The 24,416-nt window shown below is 50.6% G+C and overlaps 1 protein-coding gene across 1 annotated transcript in view; it reads right to left on the minus strand.

The window, feature by feature from the left end:
- Positions 1-24,416, minus strand: part of LMF1 (lipase maturation factor 1) — a gene marked incomplete at its 5' end in the record, with an annotated part of 152,628 nt that overhangs the window by 39,428 nt on the left and 88,784 nt on the right. Inside the window, one exon of the mRNA XM_017823042.1 lies at positions 4,809-5,095. Within this exon, the coding sequence (XP_017678531.1) occupies positions 4,809-5,095 (287 nt within the window). The remainder of the gene's footprint in view (positions 1-4,808; positions 5,096-24,416) is intronic.

Genomic DNA, 24,416 nt, shown 5'->3' on the forward strand with positions numbered 1-24,416 from the left:
CATACACAAAAGCAACCCCTTGGACAGTGCACATGTGCAGGAGGTGCAGAATTAAAGCCCTAACGAAGGGCCTGATCCTTCTGCCACGAGCCTGGCACTTGTGCAGCCCCACTAATCCTCCCGGAGACACTCCTGATTTACACCAGCGCCGGAAAGGGAACGAACCCCAGCTCGGATCTGACAAGTGAAAACAAACACTGGATTCAGACACTTTCTGCAGGGAAGGGGGGGGGAGCTGTTTAATTTTTGTTCCCTCTCTCCAGGCTGCTGCTGTGACCTCTGCTACCTCCTAAGTCAGCAACACAATATGTTGCAGCTGTGGCACAGCCACAGCCTGATTCAATTTGTGCGTGTGTGGCTGCGAGGGCAGTTCATCCCTCCAACGTCTTGTGGCGTGGCAGAGGTGGGGGAAGAGGGGGCTTGGTCCTCCCCTCCCAAGAAACAGGGGGGAAACCCTGCTTTGCCTCCCCTGCACAGCACTGGAGAGATGGGAACAAAGTCAACTGGAGGAAAACATCCATTCCCATCCCAGTTTTTAGGAGGTTGGGGTTTGGCCAAGCCAAGGCAGAAAATATCTGTTCAACAACTGTTTTCTGCCTAGAAAGAAAAAAAAAAAAAGAGGAGGAAAATGACTTTGCTGCCCACTCTCCTGCACATTCCCAGCTCCCAGGAGAGCAGGGGTTGTGTGTCCCTGGTGCAGTGCCCAGCTGGGCAAGGGTAGAGCTCGGAGCTTGTTTTCCAAGGGAACAGAGCCGGAGGTTTCTGTCACGTTCCCCCTCAGGGGTCCCTCTCAGCAGGTCCCCCCTAGAGCTGCCTCGAGGGGTTCTTTGCTGGGGCTCTGACTTTGGGGGAGTGGGGGTTTGGCTGAGGGGTTTTAATCTCTGCCTTCTCCAAGGCTGGAATTCAGCCTCGCTCTTGGCATTGTCATCCCTCCGCTTCACACACAGCTCCTGCTGAAAACCACCCTGGGATTGCCCAAATGTCAGCCCACTGCCAAGCCTCCAGGGAAGCAGGAATGGTAGCAGGGAAGAACTGGCAGCACCAAGGCTTCTCCACTCTGGCTCCTTTGGGGAACTTCTGCCCTGCCGTGGGACAGGGGAGCTGAGCTCATCCAGGCACCAAGGGCCCCTCCAGGAATTCCCCAGCCACGAGGATGCTCCGTGCTGGAGCACGTGCCAGGAGTTTTCAGGGGCCACATAAAGGAATCAGAATCCCCAAATTCATTCAAATCCAAAAGGATTTGAAAGCCTAAAACTCTCCCCACATCCCCTAACTGTGCCTTTACGACTGTGACCCAGAGCAGCGTGGAAGCAAAGGAATGACCTTGCCTTTCCAACGGCACCAGCCCTATACTTTCCATTCTATTTACTTACTTATGGCTTTTACCTTTGTGATACTGAAGCTCCTTCCCATCTGGCACAGCCAAAACCATCCCCCAGCTGTAAAAAAACCTCAGCCCCCCTCCCTCGTGGGAGCTGCAGCCTCCTCTCTGCGCTCCAACCCGGCACTACCTGCCAGCTCCGAGGGGCAAGGTGGCTTTTTCCTGGCTTTCTTGGCTTTCCTCTCGCTTCCCCTCATCAACTCCTTTGCCAAGCAGTGTAATTTTACTGCCTGGCTTAGAAGGAGCCAAGAAATACGTTTGCTGGTGTAAGCTGTGCATTAGATGGCGTGAAAAACATGCAGCTTCAGGGTTTTTAGGAGCCAGCTCCAGGGAACAGCGGAGCACCCGCCGAGCAGCAGGACTTGCCTTCCCCACGCAGCACTTCCAGCCTCCCTCCCTCCTCCCAACCACAAGCTCCTCAGGGTATGGGCAGGCTCTGCCCCGATGCTTCCACAGAACCAAGAATAACAGAGTCCAGACCTCACCTGGGGTCTCCAAGACCCTCCAAGATCTCTCCTTCCCCGCTCCAGATACCGAAAGCCACATTTTGGACTTGATTTCCCCTGAACACTGGGGGTGCTTAAAATCTAAATGAGTATTTCTGAGGCTCAGACCCCTCCACTGCTACAGAAATCAGCCAATCATGGATTCACAGAATCACGGAATAGTCAAGGTTGGAAAAGCCCTTTAACATCATCAAATCCAATCATCAACCAGCACCACCCCCACGTTCACCACTCAATCAAGTCCTCAAATGTCACATCCACAGGTTTTCTGAACACTTCCAGGGGGGGTGACTCCACCACTGCCCAGGGCAGCCCATTCCAATGCTCAATAACCCTTCTGGTGAAGAAATTTCTCCTGATGTCCAACTTGTCACCATCACCCAGATCTCCCACATGGAGGTGGCCCAGGATGCTCCAGCAGACTGGAACCAGCACAATCCCACAGGAATCCAAGGGTGGACAGACCCCCATCCTCCAGCACGGTCTCCACTGCCCAGCCCCTCCCCTCTGATGTTTCCAGACTCACTAAGCCTTTTCCCTTATAAATGTGAACTAAGCAAGAAGAATAAGTTCACACTTGGAAAAAAACCCAAGTTTTTTTCTTTAAAGCCCAACTTCTTTTGGGTTCCTGACAAAGCAATATTCTCCAGGCCAGTTGGAATCTGGAAAAATACACTCACTCAACCTAGCCACCATGACTCCAATAACAATTATAAAATGTCCAATAAAACTTGCATGTAATGTCAATTCAAATCTTGAAAAGCAGAATTAAGTGGTATATCAACATTAAACTTTATTGCTTCCTTTGCAGAGCAGAAGTATTGTCAATAAAAGTCATTCTGAATGAAGAAAAGGGCAGTAAATATTAAATAAACAGGTTTTTGTTGAAATGCTATAAAGGCACCAGAGCTGCATTTTACACTGGGACCCTTTTTGCCTTTGCAGACTCCCCTCGTGATAGAAATAAGGCAGTAATTGCCAACTATCAATAAAGTGCCAATTAAAGGGTGGTTGATGCCTGCATTTACTCCGTGTTGTTAGGAGCCTTTATTGCATGGAGTTGGCTTTTCCAGGTCCCCCTGGCTCTGTCTGACACCCCCCAGCACACCCAGGGTCGTGCTGCTCGTTAGGAGCCCCCGGAGGAGCCGGGAGGGCAACGGAGGTGACACCGGCCATGAGTCCTGGCTGGGGGCTGGGCAGGGATGGAGCACCCCAAGGTGAGTGAGGAGCATTGACAGAGTCCCAGAATGGTTTGGGTTGCAAGGGACCTTAAGCTCATCCAGTCTCACCCCTGCCATGGGCAGGGACACCTTCCACTAGCCCAGGTTGCTCCAAGCCCCGTCCAATCTGGCCTTGGACACTTCCAGGGAGGATGGGGCAGCCACAGCTTCTCTGGGCAACCTGTGCCAGGGCCTCCCCACCCTCACAGGGATTTCTTCCCAATATCCAACCTGAACCTGCCCTCCTTCAGTTTAAGGAGGTTGGGTTGGCTGGTGATGAAGTTTCTTCTGGCAGAGATGTGAAGGAGCAGCATCACCCCCTGAGCTCCCTGCACTGGTGTTTCTGGGAACACGGAACCAAGTGGAGCAGGGCAGCCCTGCCCCGAGACACGGCTCTGTGCCAAAGCCTGGCACTGGGCAACGTGGTTTGCTCTCTTCTGGGCCACTCACCCTGGTGTGTTCTGCTCCTTCCCAGCTCTATTCACCTTAGGAAGAGCCCTCCCTGCCCTTCCTTACACACAGAACAGCTCCTACTCACAATTCCTGCCTCCTGATCCGATCTCTGCCGTGTCTCAACACCTGCCTGCCTCTGCAACAAGCAGCCGCCAGAGATGGCAGGTTTTACTTTGCCCACGACCCAAAATAAGAGTTTTTTAGGATTGGGCTGAATAAAATCCTCCCAGTGACACCAAAAACCTCAGGTGTGATGCCCGTCACAAACAACCCTGAGACCTCCCTTGGTCAGGCCTGGCCTGTCCCACTGCCAGGACCTCCAGCTGCCCAAGTTCCACCCCAACACAACCAAACTGGCCCCAAAAGCTGTGCAGAGGTACAAGCTGATGCCCAGTGGCACCCAGACACAAAAGGAAGCGTTTGGGAAGCAGAAGGAGCGGGAACCTCAGCGAGGGCACAAAACCCCGCGGCTTTTATGTCAGACCTTTAAAACCTGACCAGCATTTTTGTGGCTTACCAAGGGAGTTTATAAGCTGTTCTCCAGTTTAATCATCACATGAGTTCACAGGAAGCAGGAACAGCTACTGAGTATGAATTTCATGATGCTGAAATGAAGCTGAACAAACCCAGGCGGCGAGGGCTGGGGATTAACGAGCTCTTTGAGCTCTGCCAGGGACAGGGATGAGAGAAATCAGGTGGGGTCTGGGAAATACGTATGCAGGAGCTTCTGTCCTCTGAGTTTTACACATGTACAAGAAAACCCAACTGGCATGTGAACACCATCCATTTTTCAAGGTATTATTTACACTACAAACCTCGGCTCAGTGAATCTGGGGGTTGTGAAAAGCAGCTCAAACCTTTTCAGAGATAAAGAACAGCCCTTGAATGGTAAATACATGAAGAAGAATCTCTTGAAAATGTGAAAGATGCCTATAAAAATTAGCTTCTGGAGAAACTGCAGGTACTCCTGAGCCACAGGATGCACCAGTCCTAGGCTGACACTTCTCTGCCACCCAGAAATCAAACCAGCAGCACGGGAAACAAACCTCCAGTGAAGCAGAAAGAGAGGCCACAGTGCTGTGACCCACCCGAGAGCCAACAGGTCACGGCTCTGAATCATCCTGAGTCACTTCCTCTGGAGTCAGCTCCTCTGGATGCTGCTCCAGGGAATCCCATCCCTGCTCCTGCCACCCCTGCCCATGTCCTGGCAGAGCCAGCATGAGGAGTGTGTGTCGTGTGTGTCTGCACCTTGCCCAGCCCACCCACAGCTCCAGGGGCAGTGGGGCTGCTTTGACACCCCTCAAAGACCCTCTGCTCCATCTTGGGAGCAGATGTTCCCCCTTGGAAGCGAAACAGGAGCACCTCACCTGGAAGAGGATCTGCAGGAGGCCGTGCAGGATGCACATCCGCCGTCCCAGGAAGAGGAAGAAGGGCACCAGCAGCTCGATGAAGTGGTTGACCAGGGTCTCCAGGCGGTGGAACCACCAGGGCGAGCGGTGCATGAAGTAGGCGATGGGGTTGGGCACCGGCTGCGTCTGAAAGAGGGCACGAAAAAGGGATCAATCCCCTCTCCAAGGCTCATTGCTGAGGAGAGTTACAGAGTTTTGGCCTCTTTCCTTATTTCTTTCCCCAAGACTCCTCTCAGGAGAACCATCCTTTGCCTCTGGGAACTCATTCCTTTGCGGAGAAAATCGCTTCACTCGAGTGTTTTTCACGCGAACCCAACGCGTTTTTAAACCAAACCATCTTCTGAAAACCCAGAGTTTTACTTTTCCCTGTTTTCATCACAACCAAAACCCATCTTAAATTAAACCAGCTATTATTTAATACCGAAATATTACACACGGCTTGACACTGGGTGACGTTAAACTGCCCTGCACGAGTGAAGATCATCAGAGCAACTGAGCAGATACAGAAACTGAGACAAAGATTTTCTCGGGGTCACACAGAGGGTCAAACAGAGCCAGGAATGGAAACCAGATTACAAAACCTTGGAGATCTTCTTTCAAAATGTTTAAATTTGAAATAAATGTGGCGGTAGAGCTGCTTTCCAAAACTGTAATTTGGGAGAGGAAAGTGTAATTCCTCCAAACATGTTAGACTGGTTAAGGTATTTACACACTGGCCTTGGGACAATATTATTCTTTTATCAGCCTGAATTTTTTGACACTGGGAGATTTTTCCATCCAGTACAATAAAACTGCAAATTTTACAAAGGAAGCAAACCCAAAACCTGATATGTTAGTAAGTGCCACCCTAAGAAATCGTGCAATTTTAGTGAAAATAAATGTTAATTTATCTCTAGCGTATCTGACAGGCTCAAATTCATTGGTATTGTTTGAAAATTGCAACAACAAAAAAATAGAGAGGTTGAAAACACGAATGTTAATTAAAGGAGACAAAACACATCTTTAAATTATTTGTAGTTAAATCAAAAATACAAACAAAACAGGGAAAATCCTGTAGGATGCATGGCAAGCGAGAGTGCTCCCACTGCCAAATCCCACAACTATTGTAATCCCTTATTAGCAAAGCTGGGATTAATAAAGTTGTTGCTTTCCATGGGTTGGAGCTGCTGGAGCCCCTCAGGACAGGAGACCGCATCCTTCCTTCCTCGGACACGGCGCCGGATGGAGCCGTGCCGGGGTCAGGGAGCTCTGCCAAGTCCACTCCAGCCAGGGCTGGAGGTCAGGGCAGCCCCGGGTGCCACCCAGGGTCCTTCCCCCCCCACGGGACCTGGTTTGAGTTACTCTGCTTGTTGGACTGTTCTCCAGCATTCCCAGAGATTATTTTCTTTTTTTTTTTTTTTTACCTTGATCCCAAATTGCTGAGAAATGCTTTTATCCTCCCCAAAAGGCAGGTGGGTTTCTTGGCTCTTTTTATTATTATTATTATTTTTTTTTAAAGTGCTTTAACCAAAATTGACCCAGCTGAGGTATCAGTCCTAGAGGCTGGAATGTTTAGCACCTGAGGCCGAGGAGCACAGAGAGCCGACAGTGCTACCTGAGTAATTACACACCTACTTACAACTGTAATTAGCACATTAATGTGCATTAATGTTGCTGCTTGGTTGGGCTGGGACTCACAAAATCATCTCCCTGACCTGCTCAAGGGCAGAAAGAGAAAATTCCAGCCTCAAGTTCCACCGGACTGGGACAAGAAGCAGAAGGAAGTTCAAGGCCAGGTTGGAGCAACCTGCTCCAGTGGAAGCTGAGCTTTAAGGTCCCTTCCAACCCAAACCATTCCATGGTTCTATGCCTGCACATGTAAAGCAGAACACAGCGATAGGGAAGTGATTCACAGGACCCAGATACTCTTGAAAAGCTGCTGGGGGAGGAGATCTGTGTGTGAATGTGTGTGTTCCTCCCGATGCCTTCCAGATGCTGCGATTCCGGGTGCGGGATTCCCGGGGAGAAAGCCGTGTTTACTCGGGATGGGGTGTCAAGGCAAAGACCCAGAGCAGTGTGTGAATCACCTTGGTGAATGCCTGGCATGCTGGAAAACTCCCTGCTTTCCTTTTGGGCCGGAGTTTGTCGCTGCCCAGAGGTGCTGGGAACACCCGGCACCCCGACTGGTGGGTCCTGTTGGGGGAAAGCACCTTGCTGGGATTAGAGAGGGAATTTCCTCCCCATGTGGTATCTCAGAGTAATCATATCCTATGGAAGCATCGCAGCAGTGTTGGAGGCAGCGGTGTCAGAGCCCAGGAGGAGAGAAAAGCTTTCCAGGATCACCTCACCCAGCTCAGTTGTGGGATTTTGAGCTTTGCGCTTTGCTCCGTGGCTGCTCTGCAAGGAGAATCATGGGATGGTTTGGGTTGGAAGGGACCTTAAAGATTATCTAGTTCCAAACCTCTGCCATAGGCAGGGACACCTCCCACTAGCCCAGGTTGCTCCAAGCCCCGTCCAACCTGGCCTTGGACACTTCCAGGGATCCAGGGGCAGCCACAGCTTCTCTGGGCAACCTGTGCCAGGGCCTCACCATCCTCACAGCCAGGATTTCTTCCCATATCTTATATTAAACCAACTCTTTCAGTTGGAAGCTGTTCCCCTTGTCCTGTCACTCCAGTTCCTGGTGAAGATTCCCCCTCCATCTCTTCATCCTAAGAAGCATCTTAGAAGCAGCCAAGAGTTCCCCTCCATCCACAGCCGTGACCTGCTGACACACAGACACGGAAAAATGCAGCTCCAAGTCCGATGCAACTCAGTGAATGATCCCAAGGCAGCGTGAGGGAGCGAGGGGAGCCCTGGGCTCTGAGCAGCCCCTTTTCTGGGCACTCTGCGAGACAGAAAATGTTCTTAAATAAAAAAACAACGATTAGCAAAGCCCAGCTTTCTGTGTCAGCACAAGGTGCAACTTAATAACCCTTCTGCCTCCCTCACACCTCCAGCAGCCGGGGAAAAACTGCTGCTGGGAAGGCCTTTGGAAAGGGGACGGGGAAAATGAACCCCATAACTCCTGGATGGGGCAGATTTGTAAGGTGTGAGCGGGGCCGGCGCTCGGCGGGGGCTGCCCCAGGAATTCTGGGTCCCCAGCCCGGGTCTGTTCCCTGCCTCGGATCGACCAGGTTTTACAAGGGCTGGGAAGAGATTCTAAAAATATGCACAATAAACTGTTTTTTCTCCCTAAGGGGTCTATGGTTTAATTATGTTCTTAGTGAGAACCATTAAAGTGCTAAGTACCTGAAGACTCCTAATTTACTAAACTATAGGCTACTAAAGCCCAACAGAAGGCCATTATACACCAGAGGGAAGGCTCTTCTCGGGGCCTGTAAATGCACAGGGTCTCTCCTCCAGCCTCCCTGTTGCTGTGGTGTTCCATAAACTCCGACGGAGTATTTAATCCCAGGGTTAGACAGCCCAGCTCAGCCTAAGGAAACCTCCAGGCTCTCCTACACGTGGGCAGGAAAACAAGTCCCACATTGTCCTCAAACAACCCACTGCTCACACAGGGCTGGGGCTCGCAGCAACCTGGGCTGGTGGAAGGTGTCCCTGCCCAGGGCAGGGGCTGGGACTGGATCATCTTTAAGGTCCCTTCCAACCCAAACCATTCTGGGATTCTTTACTGGTCTCACAGCACAGCTCCCACACAAGTAACTGTGCAGCATGGGAGGGTGAAGTTGGAGGGGGAGGGAATCATGGAGTTATGGAATGGTTTAGGTTGGAAAAGCCCTCCAAGATCAACGAGTCCAACCAAGTGCAAGGAATGGCAGAAAAAATCTTGAAAAACAGAAGGAAATGGAACAACAGTAAATATGAGTAAATAATGAGAGGAAGCAACTACTGGGTCAAAAGAAACAGGATCACAGAATGGTTTGGGTTGGAAGGGACCTTAAGGTTCCACCCCCTGCCATGGGCAGGGGCACCTTCCACTAGCCCAGGTTGCTCCAACTATGTCCAACCTGGCCTTGGACACTTCCAGGGATGGGGCAGCCACAGCTTCTCCGGGCAACCTGTGCCAGGGCCTCCCCACCCTCATAGGGAACAATTTCTTCCTCATATCCAGTGTGAATCGATTTTCAGTTTCAATCCATCCCCCTTGTCCTATGGAATCACAGAATACAGTCCCACCTCACCCCCAGAACAGGCACAGGGAACGTGTCAGGAACAGCTCAGGGGCTCCCACAGTCAGGAGAGAGGGAAAGCCTTTGGCAAACACAGCAGAGTGTGAGGAGCAGCAGCACCCTGGAAAACTAGGATAAGAGGTACTATTAAATGTTTTCTTGAGTGCTTGTGGAAGGTTTAGACGAACTGCAAAGCTCAACTCTCCAGCTTCCCAGGCACTGAGGCATAAACTCATCTTCTCAGCTTCAAAGGAAAGCTCTTGGTTCTCTTGCACTTTGGACTGAAAAATGAAAAAGATTCTCCAGAATATTTTGATCACCGTGATCCAACAGGCTGTTTCTCTGCCAGCCTATTCTGCTTCAGAACTTGACCCTTCCTCCTTATGCATCTGCAGATCAAAGCTCCACCTTCCCAAGCCTGGGCAGGAACATCTTCCCAGCCCCACGTGAAGAGGCAGCGAGCAGAGAGGAGCTAAACGGGGTCACTCCCAGCTGCTGGCAAGTGTGGGAAGATGAGTGTCTTGACTGAAGTCTTCCCCTCTCGTGCTGTACCAGCACTCCTGCAAAACACCCTTCTTGGAAGAGGGAGATCCCGGAGAGCCGCGGCTTCCTCGCTCTGGAAGGGGCTCTGCACGGGCAGCGACCTTGACTGATGAGTAACACAGTGATTCTGCACAAAGAGACACGTGTAGGGAAGGACTTGGAAAGGCAGCTGAGGAGGGAACTGCTCAGCCTCTCGTGTAACCCCAGCGGGACCTCGAGCTGTGGGTATTTTATCCGCCCGTTCACGTGCACGAGGCTCCACGTCCACGCTACCAAAACACCCGAGGTTAAAAATAGGCCCTTCGAAACGTTCCAGTTATTAATAAGATTCCAATCAAAATAAAATCATAAGGAAAAAAAATTTAAAAAAACGTATCTGGAATAAAACCCACGCGGCTCCAAGGTCCAGTGGGGTCACAGGGGTTCGGCTCTTCAGCAACGCAGCATCAAAATAATTAAGTCTCCGTAGAACTATTAAAAAGAAAAGTTACCTACACGTTCTTGCTGGGCAGAGCTTCCCTCGCCCAGTCAATGGCAATATTCAGTTCATAGAAAAACACGCTGGAATCTGCCTGTTTAAGACAGCAACCCAAGCCAAGGAGATGTGTGTTTGACTCGGTGCCAGCACGACCATAAAATGTTGGCAATTTAGTAGAGACGTAGTGCCGCGCCACTCTCCCAAAGGACCTAAATAAACTTCAGATGGAGAACATATATTTTTACTTTTTATATATATAAATCTGCTGTTTCATTTTTAACTCCTTTCCCCAGCCGTCCCTCCGGCGGAGGGTTTGTTCCAAGCTCAAACAGGTCCCCGGCTCTCCCCCGGCTGAGCGAAGCCTCGGCGAGGAGAAGAAGTTAAAAGCATGAAAAATCAGAGCAATGATTCCCGGCTGGGCGTTGGGTTTCCTGGGGAATCGTGGCTGCAGCCGCCGGAGGGGGAAAGGGGCTCGGGAGAAAACTCTGCCGTGCAATTTCATGCCTCGGCATCGTAAAATATCCCCCGGAATTTTTTTCATTTTCCTGTTTATGGAGTCGCACTCGGGAAGTCACCGGTGTAGGTGAAGCCTCCCTGCCACACCCGTGATGTTTAACAGCAAAGCCAGGCTTTGCTCACGATGACTCAGCCGGATTTAAACCGGCACGAGTGAGGATGGACCAGGGGGACACCGAAACGAGGGGTTTGGAATTCCAACAAGTTGGGTGGGGGCAGAAGGATCTGTAGCTGCACTGTTTGCTTTTCCAGACTGCAGCCACCTCCTAGTCCGGGCTATCCTTCTCCAATAACAAATCCCACATTTCAAGGCCCACAGCATCCCTGTTTATTGACACTGTGCCTCGGAGCTGCTCCCTGAATATCGAGTTAATTGGGGATGGGTTACAGATTCACCTATTTATTCTGTACATTCTTGGAGAGGTCCAGAGCTAAAATTACACAAGGAACCACTGAACTGTTCAGGCTATTATTTGTTCAAAATCCCTTTAAAATAATGAGTAGGGGTTGGAACAGACATCTTGGCTCTGGTGGGGCCAGAAGAAGCTGGTAGAACCAACTGCAGGTCGTCACTGCCTTTGGGGAGAAGGTTTGTTTAAGAGCACCAGAGATGGGTCACGTTGGGCTTAGGGAGTGGAACAGGCTGGAAGGTACATGCCTAAGAATCACAGTTGGAAAAGGCCTCCAAGATCATCAAGTCCAACCTCTTAGAACACCACATCAACCAAACCATACAGTGAAGAAGAAAACCAGGAGCTAAGGGCAACACACGCTCACCAAGAAGGTCCCATCCCAAAGGCAACCAGGGGACTGCAGCAATCCTTCTCCAGGTTTGCTGGCTTCGATCAGATGGTGCTGATGTGTCTCATACTCTGAGGTTTTCCAACAGGAATGCGCTCCCTGGCCCAGCACTCTCGCCTTCCCCGCCGGATCACTCACCAGGCCCCTCACCAATATTTTAAATTGCCAGTTAAGAGCATATTGCAAACGTGATCCCTTAATTGGTCACTGTTATGACTCTCTATTAGAGAAGACAAGTTTTTCCACACAAGGTAAGCCCTTGCAAAAGCACTGAAAATGTTTCAAAACAACCCAGACCTGATGTATTTATTATACGCTTCTCTATATATAAATAATTTCATGAAAAGGAACGTACTGAGTGGAAACTCCATTTAAAATGTGATCCCAGATGGTGGCAAAGCTCTAAAATTGCAAGGCAACATGTAAAGAAAGATTAACGACCTCAAACAGGCACAAATTTATGAGGTGAAAGCCCCTGTAATCCTGGAGAAAAATGATACCAAACCTTAGACCAGACAGCTAGAAAATACCTCTGCTTAGTTCATGTGCCCTCTGCCATTTTCCATTTTCTTGTAACACACATTATTTTGGGTTCATTTGCTCTTTCCTCCTGCAGGGCAGAAGTATCACTTCGGTCCAGGAGCACGGGGGTGGATTTGCCAGCTCCCACCAGGTACCAGGAGCAACAGGCAAATCAAACAACAGGCAACAACAACGGGAATAAGCAGCAGAAAGGAGGGAAAAGGGAGCCAGGACACCACGGGAAGCCCTTCCCATCACTGCAAGACCCAAAGCTCCACCGAGTGGGTTGAGGTGCCCAACATTTCCAACTGAAGCTCAAGCACTTTCCTACTCTGCCTGAGTGTGAAACGTTCTGAAGGGAAGGATGTCAGTGTTTCATCCCAAAGAATGTGGGTCACCCCAGCCAGCAGCATCTTCCGTGCTCTTAACTCCAGCTAGGATCAAACAGGACCTCTGGGTCCCACAGCCCCTTCCCCTGAGATCTCTGGCACCTCAAACACCCCCTTGACAATCCTCCTGCTCACCCCCCTGACAACTCCCACCTCAGCAAGGCCACTCGGACTCTTTTACTAGAATGATTTTACACGAACTGGGATTTTCCAGCCTTTCCAGCAGAGTTCCTTGCACACTCTAGTGAAGGGCAAACCCTCTGCTTCGGAGAGAGGGTGGAAGAACATCTTTCTGAACATCTCTCCAACAGCTACGCCTGCTCAGGGGATCCAGGGTTTTTCCCTACCACAGCTCCGAAAACACCCCACGGCTGCTCTCTCGCAGCCCCTCATTCCTCCACTTTTATCCTTTTCAACAGTCTGTGCTAAAACCAGGGCCCACCTCCTTCAGAGAGCTTTTTTTTTTTTTTGGCATGTGCTCCTAAATACGACGCTCAGCACCAGGCCAAGGAACACAGGGGCAAACCCACGAGCGCCGGCGCAGCCCCGGCTCGTGCCCGTGTTTGGATTAGGCCGTTTCGCGGCCTGGGCATTTACAGTCGGGTTAGTTGGTTGTTTTTTTTTTTCCCCCCCTTACAACAGTGGGATCTTTCATAAAACGTGCTCACAAAGGGTAAATTGTGCCATTAGGAACCGACTACCTGGTTGGTCACCGGAGTTCTCCGAACTGGAACGGCACCGCGCTCGTGCCAAACCCAGCGCCGGGGGCTGCTCGTTTAACTCTCCAACTGCCCGAGAGACAGAGCAAGCCCAACACAGGGGCTTGCTTTTCCATTTAGGTTGGAAAAGAGCTCCAAAGCCACCCGGTCCAACTGTTCCCCCAGCTCTGCCAAACCCATCACTAACCCACGTCCCCAAGTGCCACATCCACGCGGCTTTTAGATCCCCCCAGGCATCAGCTCCACAGTGAGTGATTCAGCAGAATTCCAGTCTCAACCTCCTGTTCATCTAAGAGCACTTACAGAGCAGGATGGAATGAAAATAAGACATCAGGAAAAGCCAGGTTGCTGTCCCAAAGATGGAGCCAAAAGCTCAACAGAGTTTGCTTCTGTTTTAAGCTTTCTCCCGAGTAACAAAGGATGCAGCCTGAAAGAATTTAAGGCAAGGAAAACAAGTCACAAGAAAACTCTTGGCCACGAGGAGCTGATGTACAAAATCCAGAAGCCAATTCTCTCTCTCACCAATGAACGAGGCCATGGAGTGACAGAACAAGGGGGGATGGCTTCCCAATGACAGAGGGCAGGGTTAGGTGGGATACTGGGAAGAAATTCTTCCCTGTGAGGGTGGGGAGGCCCTGGCCCAGGTTGCCCAGAGAAGCTGTGGCTGCCCCTGGATCCCTGCAAGTGTCCAAGGCAGGTTGGACAGGCTTGGAGCAACCTGGGCTAGTGGGAGGTGTCCCTGCCCATGACAGGGAGTGAGACTGGATGGTCTTTAGGCTCCCTTCCAATTCAAACCAGTCTATGATTCCATGATTCTCTGAATTGAACCTCTCCAGCCAGTGCCACAGCACTGCCTCTCCTGGCATGGGCATCATTCCAATAACTCTTTTTTAAGCAATTAAAGGGTTAAAACAGAGACTTCTTACAGAAAACATGACAATTCTCTTTGTAATACACACACATAGTGACAGAGACAGAAATTCTAAATCCTGCTAATGCCAGGAACAGGCCTGGGCATCTTTGGACACCTGAATACAAAAGTGCGCTTGTCATAAACATCCTCGTCCTGCTCAAGGCCTTCCGTGGGTAAAAATAACAATTACCTCTATTTTAAAGGACAATTTCAGGAGGGGAAGTTCTACAGCACACGTTTAATAACTCAGTGGTTCACCCCATGACACAAAAACGTGACGGATCTGGAGCAGCACGTGCCGGAGCAGCGTGTGATCCGTGAGGGATGTTCCGTCACCCACCAGCACCAACCAACACCCATCCACGAGCGTCCAAATCCTTTTGCCTCGAGGCCCACCAAGTATCACACTTGTGTAATCGCCTCGCTGTTTTGTAAGCGTTGCTTGTTTCTGCGCTTTTCTAAAAAAAACCAAAACAAAATAAACTCCCCGGACAGATAAATTCCACCCAATAAATGTGTCGCCCCGCTCTCCCCGAGGACATAATAACACCCTCACTCTTGTCCCGAGCTGGGAGCGCTCCCAAATCACCATTACAAACAAATCTGCCACCCCGAGCCAAACCTCTCATTTTTAATAAAGCCTTTTACCTCCTTTCCTAACGCCAAACAACACCCCAGAGAGGCTCAGAGTGCCCGAGGGACAGCGAATCCCAAATCCCATCCTCCGCCTCTGCTTCCCTGCGCCAGCCACATTTCCCGGGGTGGGTTTTGGGTGGGTTTCTCGCATATTCACATCCCCCCCACCCTGGGAGCAGCCCCAACACTGCGCCCATTGAGGCGGCGGGGCCAGGGCGATGCTGGGGCGCAGGGGGGGTGTTTTCCTGGGATGGGTGTTTAATATTCCCCGTCATGCCGGGCTGTTTCTCCTCGCGCCGGGCTGTCAGTTAAGCCCGGGGATGTTTATTTTCACGGCCACTTGTGGTCAAGGCTGGTGCCAGTTGTACGGCATCGGTTACGCACGTTCAGCACTGGGGACCCGGCCCAGGACTGCCCGGCCTAATGTGAAACAACTGAACTCTTCCAGCAGTCCCTGCTCCGGCTTTAACCCTTGCCAGGCAGGAGCCGGCTGCTCCCGCGGCTCAGCCTTCCCACCAGCCATGGGCATCGTCCCCGTGTCCGTCCCCCCGGCCCTTGGCTTCCCTCCTGCTCCTCAAACCCCACCAGCATCTCGTTGGGGTGATGATCTGACACTGCACGAAGGAACAGAAGATGTCTTCAGCTGCTTAAGGAAGCAGCTTTTGGGAAGGATGGGGTTTTTATTGCTCAGCCTGGAGAGGAGGAGACTGAGGGGAGACCTCACTGCAGTTCCAGCTTCCTCAGGAGGGGCAGAGGAGGGGCAGGGACTGAGCTCTGCTCTGAGGGGACCAGGGACAGCAGCCAGGGAATGGCTGGAGCTGTGCCAGGGCAGGCTCAGGTTGGATCTCAGGGAAAGGTTCTTCCCCCACAGGCTGGTTGGGCACTGACCAAGCTCCCCAGGGCAGTGGGCACAGCCCCAAGGCTGCCAGAGCTCCAGGAGGGTTTGGATGATCCTCTGGGGCACAGGGTGTGACTCTTGGGGATGGGCCTGTGCAGGGCCAGGAGTTGGACTTGATGATCCCTGTGGGTCCCTTCCAACCCAGCATGTTCTGTGATTCTGTGATTTATCATTACTTCAAAGGACACTGCTGGGAGTGATCACAGAATCACTGAGGCTGGAAAAGACCTCCAAGATCATCAAGTCTAACCTGTGACCGACTCCCACCTTGTCAACCAGACCAGAGCACCGAGTGCCACGTGATGCTCCAGGGAGAGCACGAGATGCTCTGCGACTCTGCCTGGTGAAGCCCCAGCCACCGACACACCCTGGTGACACAAAGCCAGCTCACACTCTGCTCCCCAAGACAGGACCCTGCCCTCAGCACACCCTCTCTCCCCAAACCCAAGCCTCGTGGAGAGTGAACACACATCGCCGGGCGAGCTCCTGCCGCTGCACCAGAGCCAGGAGGACGCTAAAACGTTCAATAAACTGCACCCTGCGGCAAAATTATGCATCATTTTTGATCGTCTGGCCAGCCTCCAAGATGCTAATCAGCCCCAGATTAAGTCATCAACCAAACTGATGAGCAATCACATTCTGTCAGTACAGCTGGACATCATTACTTGGGAGCTGAGCTCCCACCGGAGAGGGAAGGCGGCTTTTTGCCGTTGATCAAACTGGGAGAGAGCAGGAGGATTTCTGAGGATCTGAGCTGAGCTGCCACGGGCTCTGCACACCAGCAGCCCCAGCTCTTGGCCCTGTGTGTGCTCACAAAAATTGCCTCTCGCTACCCTGAGATGTGGTGGAGACAGACCCAAAATGACACCGTGGTGCCCGTCCCCATCCGTCGGCAGCCAGCTGCTCCTGCCCTCACAACATCCCCGTGGGGAAGTGTTTCCCTGAATTACCAGGTTGGCTTTCCATGGAGAAACATCAGCCTGTGGAAGTGCTTTAACTGGACCGTCACAGATGCTGTTAATAAGTGGGCAGGATAACAATTAACAGGAACCCGTTAACGGGGAAGTACAGAGAAAATTGATGCTCAAATCCCAAGTTCACTCGGTGAGAATTTGTGAATGGGAACAGATTCCAGGCTTGTTCTCAACGTAACCCCACTGGGTTCACAGACTTCTCACCTACACCAGAGCTACAACCTGCCCAGGAAATAAGTTAAAGCTGGAGGAGAAGCTTAAATGTCTAATAAGGAGATGTAAAATAGGCCTGAAAGAATCAGTACAAAATAATCATCCTGAATTTCTTGCTCTAAAAATAAATACGAAAAAAACAGATGAATGCTGGCAATATTATTAATTAAGAGAAGGATTTTTTCGTGTATTTTAATACAATTTAGGAGGGAATAAATGAACTAGCGTTGCTATCAGAGAGTTTACTCTTTCCACAGATCTCAGACATGGATAACACATCACCATGTCTCCAACAATCCCTTCCCTGGGGTTTTCTCAGCACCTTCCTCAGAGCTTATTACCTGTGATAAACAGGCCATTTCTAACCCCTACATCTCCATCCCACTGCTTTTGCAACATATTTATCAGCTTCTGGAAGCAGATATAAAATTATATAGAAATATGAGCACATAACCCAAAATAAAGCACCACAAAAAAGCCCAACTCCACCATCTCACCCAGCAAACCCTCCTCCTGCCTCTCACATGTGCTTTTACTTAAATGAGAGATAAAGTTCTGTTATAGCCCCACAAATTCATTCCATTTTGCCTTTAATCTTGGGAGTAAAACGCCCATATAGAGCAATCTCTGCAATGTCAGTGTCCTGAGCTTCTACAACAACCTAAGAATAAAATATTCTTAAAATAGTCTTAAAATATCCTTAAAATATTCCCTGCATTTCCAGCTCTCTGAGGTCACGTGTGAGCAGGGCTTGGACCAGGTGATGTCCCAGGTCTCACCTCCACACTCTGCTCTGCTGCCCCTACATTTTCAATCAGCCTGTTCCATGCAATAACCTGATAAAAACCTATTTTAAGCCCAGCCTGGCTCCTCCTCTTCCTCCCTCCTGCTCCAAGGCAGAGTGTGGCACCTCCTTGGGAAAAAACAGGCAAATCCTGTAAATCAGGAGAGGTTTGGAGCTCCCCTCCCAAGACAATGGGATGTGAATGCTCGGAAAGCCACAGAATCTCAGAATGGGTCAGGTTGGAAAGAACCACATTGGGTCACCTGGTCCCACCTCCCTGCTCCAACAGGGCCATCCCAGAGCACAGGATTGCGTCCAGACAGCTCTGGAATATCTCCAACGAGGGAGATTCCAAAACCTCTCTGCAGCCACAAAGAGAAGGGGACAATGACATCAAAGTCAGGACAACGACCTGCAGCCTCCTTTTAATTCCTGCCTCTAAAAATAAAAAACAAAGAGAAGAGAAGAAAAACTGCACTTCCGAGCAGGTGAGCAAAGCGATGGAGACGAAACCAGCCCCAGCCTCGGACGCTTCCCAATAAATCGCCGGGAACACGGAGGCGAAGCTGCGCCGCGTTAAAATTCAAGGCTAATTTGAAATCTTGTTCCTCTCAGTGCAAAAGCTGGAAAGGCGCCCGAGCGAACGGAGGAGGGAAAAAATAATAACCAAGCCAATTGTATATTTCTCCTAGAAATTCCATGTCCGAAGGTACCTCGGGCTCGGCTCGTGGCTCCAGTTTCAATAAATCAACGCAGCGGGCGGGGGAACAGTAGCACAAAGTCTTTCTCTTTTTCCCAGAATACACCCAGGTAAAAACCACCATGCAGCCAGGAACAAAATGCCCATTCTTTCTGCTCCTTGGCAAGGGGACAAATTACTTTCTGCACCTCTGTGTGTTGAAGGAGTGGTTATTAAATACGGTCGGAGCTGCCTTTGCAGCTGAACTTAAATCGAGGACAACGCCGAGCCAGCGCGACCGTCCGCGAGAAATTCGGAGAGCGAGGAGCAGTGTTGGGGTAAGGCCACCCCCCCTGTGCCTCTCTGCCTGCCCAAGGGTCTGAAGAATTCAGGTTTGAGATGCAGAGTGAAGCCCTGCAGAGCCCTGCCCAGATCTGTGCAACAGGCCACAATTTTTGCCAATAATTTCTGGATTATTCCAACTGTCTCAGCCCAGTCCTGAGCACCTCGCTGCCAGGAGAGAGCAAACAAGGAGGTGAGAAGAGCTCGGAGCCGTCTCGTTTGCCCATCCCAAACTCTTGTTTGCACATGAAAAACCTGGTATTTTTGTTTGGACAGCAGCTTGTCTGCGACACAGTTACACCAATGCCATGGAAATGGCAAGGAAGGGATCCTTGCTCCGATCCTTTACTGGGATCAGAGCCCAGGAAAGACACGGCAGAACTTCGGGGAGGGAAGGAGCACAAAAAAGGTGATGTAACTAAAACCCAAAATGAACTCAACGCTGTACTGAAGAGGGGTCTCCCCACCCTGTGATCCCTCACTGGCACCGTCCCCCCCAGAATGACATTTCATGCCCCTTCTGCTGCAAATCACTGCACATTTCCTTAATAATCAGTCCCCTCTCCTCTGCCAGGTGTCACCTCATCACTGCACAGCACCAGGAGCTCCCACTCCAGCCATTATCTCCAAGGATGGAGGGCAGTGTCCCGAGAAAAAAGCAAGGATTTGTAGCCAGCCTTTTCCCTTCCAGCTCAGTGCTGAGAAGGAGACAGTTGGTGAGAACTAAAAATGTCAGTAGAGATTTTTATAGTATTAGGTCTACTTCCCCCCCCCCGAAATATGAATTTTCACCAAGTCTTCTGGCACTCGGGCTTTTGGAAAGCTCTTATCTAGAGAAATGTGGTTTATTCCCATCACAACTGGAATGTGTGAGTGGTCACTGGGTTCAACCACCCCTGGAAGCCAGGGAAGCAGTGGAAGCAGTGGAAGATGTCCCACAGCTGGTGACCCTGAGTGCTCCAGAAACCCAGCAGGGAAAAGCAAAGCCTTGGGGATCAGACTCTTCCATGGAAAGTGCAGTCAAACCAAACAAAGCCACAGGCTCGCCCTTCAAGGAACGACTGGACGTGGCACTCGGTGCTCTGGGCTGGCTGACAAGGAGGGAATTTTACAGGTTGGACTCAAGCTTGGAGGTCTTTTCCAACCTCAACGACCCTGTGATTCCCTGTGCCCCACACAGTGCCCCACACATAGGAAATTTGGATTTTCTATGACATTCTGCAGCATTTCTGCACAGACACAAACTCTCCCCAAATAACCCCGCAGCTATTTGTTGTTATTAAATTACATCTTTAGCTTGCCACATAAAACACCTTGGAGACTTTGTGCCTTCCATAAAGTATTTTAAAAATAAGCTTTTTGCCCACACAAGCAGCTGAAAGAATTCACCAACCCAAAAAGAGAGTTGCCAGAACCTATGTATTAGTGATTAGCACATTTCCAAATCAATGCATTAATTTAAATAAAATTAACAAGCCAGGAAATAAAACTCTTGAACAGAACTGGTCATTAAATCATCTACAGTTCAGCAAAGCAACAATTTCCTCCTGTATTTAGGGGGAAAATAGAGATGGAGTTAAGTTGGTGCCACTGTTAATAACCTCATTCCCAAGGACTGGGAAATATGGGAAGAACTGGCAAGTCTGGAAAGCACCAAGAGCCCTTTTGGGTTGGATGTACCAGAGAGGCCGTGGCATCTCTCTGGATGTAGGAACTGGCAGAGAAAAACATGGATAGGGATAATTGGAATCATATTTACACACTGGGACCACTTCAGGTCAGTGATGATGTTTTCCAGTCTGCCATCATCTCCCAGCAGATGGGAAGGAGCAGCAAAGAAATGAACCAGAACTTCCCAGATTAAAGAATAAAGCCAGAAAAGACCCGATAGTCTTATCCCAGAGCAGGAATTCTCAGTATGTGGCACGGATGAAACTCATTCCTGATATTCCCAACCACCAAAGCTCCACAGAGAACCACAGAGTCCCAGAATCTGCTGAGTTGGAAGGGACCCACAAGGATTGAGTCCAAGTGCTGGCCCTGCACAGGCCCCTGGGCTGAGGGGACCCCAGCTCTGATCCATTGCAGCAGATTTTTTACACACACACAAGGGCTGTTCCAAAGCACAGGTTCATGTACAACACTGGCATTCCCATGGAAAAATCCGTATTTAACACCTGACTAATGGCCTTGACCCCACAGACCAAAGCTGATAAAAATACACGTTTAAAACCTGATTAATGGTGTTGACCCCACAGAGCGAAGTTCTGAAGTGTCCTACAGTGGCACACTGATTTCCTCCCATCTTTTTGGAAGTCTGCATCTCTCCCAGATGATCCAGTGGATATCTGGAACAGGCAGAGCAACGTCTTGGTCCTGCTTTTGTTCCAAAGTGCTGAGGGCTAAAGAAAAGCTGCATAAACTTCTTACCCAGCAGCACATCGTGACTTAAGAAGGACTGAGGTCCAAAACGTGATTCCAACACCCCATTTACCTGCAGCACAAGCAAACATCCCCCTGGTTCCCACAACGACCCAGCTGGGAAGAGGGAAGAACAGGCCCCGAGCAGAAGCACCAGTTTATGAGGCTGTTACACAGGATGGGAAGGAAAACACCGTCACACGTGGAGGGAGGAGGCCAAGAGCTTTGAACATCAATAAATCTCCCTGAGGACAGAGATCCCAGCAAGGCTCTGGCACAGCACTCACACAGCAGAATTATCATCCTTCGTTCCTTGGAGAGAGCAGGTCTTGGGCACTCTGGGAAACGACACCAAACAGATTTTACAGAATCCCAGATGGCTTTGGGTTGGAAGGGAACTTAAGGCCCATCAAGTCCCACCCTCTGCCATGGGCAGGGACACCTCCCACTAGACCAGGTTGCTCCAAGCCCCGTCCAACCTGGCCTTGGACACTTGCAGGGATGGGGCAGCCACAGCTTCTCTGGACAACCTGTGCCAGGGCCTCTCCACCCTCACAGGGAAGGGTTTCTTCCCAATCTCTCATCTCAACCGTCCCCACCCCAGTTTGAAGCCATTTGCAGAGGTTCAGGAGATGGAAGTACCAGCAAATCAAATTCAGGAGGAGCTGGTTCTAAACCTCAGATTTGTATGAATTAGTTCTCAGCCCTTTGGTTTCCACAGCCAGCAAACACACCGAGAGAGTCTCACTAAAAATTCACTGTCCTTCTCTCCTAAGCCTGGAGGGGAAAAGCAAAGAGCAACTGACTCTCCAAAGTATTTTAAGACTTGGATGAATTAATACCTACAGATAAACAAGCCCAGGGCAATGGGGGAGCAGGGGCAAAGCGGCGCCTGAAGGGCTCCTGTCCCGGGCTCCCCAGATCAGTCACAAAGAAATTAATGGGAACGTGAAAATTCCGCTTTTGCTCTTATTCTGGTTACATTTCAGAGAATGTTCTTCAATTCTTCGGGCCCTCTCTCTGTGCAGATGGTGCCAAGAGGTGTCAGTTTGCAGCGAGGAGACCGGGAGCAGGTCGGTGCCGTCGGCAGCCACCGCTCCCTCAATGGGTCAATGTTCTCCGGCACCTCCGTGGAAGGAACTGGATCCCTCCCCCCTCCTGCTCTGCCACGGCTTTAATGAGGAGTGTGGCTCCTGATGGAGATGGAAAAACTAACACCGGCGGCTGCTGGGAGGAAAACGGACTCCTTGGAAAAGAAAAACCTGTGTCACCGTGTTCGGGGGGTTTGGGGCTGCTGGAGGCTCCTGCTGTTGCTTATCCCTGTGCTGGAGCGTGTCCAGGGAAGGGAAGGGAGCTGGGGAAGGGGCTGGAGCAGCAGGAGCAGCTGAGGGAGCTGGGGGGGCTCAGCCTGGATAAAAGGAGGCTCAGGGGGGACCTTCTGGCTCTCTCCAACTCCCTGACAGGAGGGTGGAGCCAGGGGGGGGTCGGGCTCTGCTCCCAGGGAACAAGGGACAGGAGGAGAGGGAACAGCCTGAAGTTGTGCCAGGGGAAGTTCAAATTGGATATTGGGGAACATTTCTTCACAGAAAGGGTTATCAAGCATTGAAACAGGCTGCCCAGGGCAGTGGTGGAGTCACCATTCCTGGAAGTGTTCAAAGAATGTGTGGATGTGGCACTTGAGGAGGCAGTTCAGTGCTGAACACGGTGGTGGTGGTGATTGATGGCTGGATTTGATCTTAGAGGGCTTTTCCAATCCTGTGATTCTGTGAAATGGAATTCTGCAGATCCCAAAAGCTCCATCTGCCTTTTCAGCTTCAATGCTCCTTTTTTCCATGACTTTTCCTGGGGTTTCACCCCCTGAGTGCAGGGGTGGCCCTGGACAAAGGCTGCTGCTCCCTTGGCTCTTGCACTCTGGCTGGACAGGGGGAGAAGAGCGATGGAGCCCCACCCTAGAAGAAGAGCAGGAACTGAAAAGGCTGGGAACTGAGCTGGAAGAGCTCTGTCCCAGCTAGAAGGGCCAGCAGGGAGGGTGGCTCTCCCAAGTCTGGCTGGAGGGGGATGAAGAGACTGTAAGACCCTCCTGCTCATTCCAAGCAAGGTCTGTATGATGCGGCTGAGTGGGATAACACAAGAGGAGCAGGTGGGAGCAGCCCCAGAGCAGTGGGAAGCACAGGAAGGGGTCTGGCCCAAGCCAAAGGGAGCAGGAGGTAACGTGGTCCTGGGTCTTGGGCCAGTGGGTCAGAATGGGATTCACAGATGAGGCGGAGAGGGATGAGGGATCAGATCCAGCTCCAGGAGAAGGAACCAAGGACCAAGAAAGCAGCGGGTTGCCCAAAGCCAGCTGGATGGAGATCAGAGACAAGGCAGGGCCTCCATGGCAGCCCAGCTCCTCTGGTGCAAATCTCCCACCTCATGGATGCGATCCAGGGCCTGCAGAGCTAATGGAGCAATAACTTCTTCCAAAAACAAGGAAGGCTGAGAAGGCCGGTGCACGGGGCTGCTGGAGAGCAAGGCCAGAGGCAGGGAAACAGCAGCTCCTCCACAGGGTTTGCTCTGTCCCCCAGGAATACCTGAACTTCGTCTCTCACAGCTTCTCCAGAAAATGCTGCTTGCAGGGAAAACAGCAACTGCTGAATTGGAGGAGGAACAACTGAAAGGAATTCAGGATAACTTGCCATGGTCAGTGGAGAGGACAGTGCTCAAGGGATTTACTGCTCTGTAATCAATTAAAAAACATCCCACAACAATTCTATGTCACATTGTACCAAAACACGTTTCTAAAATCCCTGGTGCCAAATCATCGACTGTAAGTTTGAGGCTGAAATCATCAAAATCATCACGGTCAGTGCTGAGTTCTAAAAATGGCAACTTGGGTTATTTTCGAGGTTTTTTTACAAAAATTTCCCGCTCTGTTTCACTCAAGGAATATTTCAGATTCAGTGAAAGAAAAAAAGATAATCACACATGGGTCAGTCCCATGAATAAAACAGAGACACCAGCGCACAAGTATTGATAAATCACTTACTGCCAACTCCCAGCTGGCAGGGAAAGGGTTAAATTCTTGCAACGTTGGAGCCTTATTGTGTGCACAGGCAGAATTAACTTCCACTCCAAAATGAAACACCGTGAAACCTGTCCTGCATTAAGGGTGGTGGAACTACATAATAATTTATGAACTGGACTATGGTTTACACCACAGACAAACAATGGCCAGGCAGGAGGTCTGGGGAAGCCGAGGGTTAAAGGTGATTGTGTATTACCTGAACTTCCCTTCAATAACTCAACACATGACTATTAGCCTGGTTTATCTGCCTCTATTAAGAAGAGTTGATGAAAACTTTTAATCTGCTTCCAAATGGCTCCAGGCCCAGGGAGATATGAGCTTGTTTTGGTGGGAGCACGGAAAGAAAACAAGAAGTGGGGAGCTGGGCTGCCCAGCCCTCGTCAGGGGTTTCAGGGCTGTGTCCT

This window comes from Lepidothrix coronata, unplaced genomic scaffold, assembly GCF_001604755.1.
Source record: "Lepidothrix coronata isolate B3197 unplaced genomic scaffold, Lepidothrix_coronata-1.0 Scaffold101, whole genome shotgun sequence".
Lineage (NCBI taxonomy): Eukaryota > Metazoa > Chordata > Aves > Passeriformes > Pipridae > Lepidothrix > Lepidothrix coronata.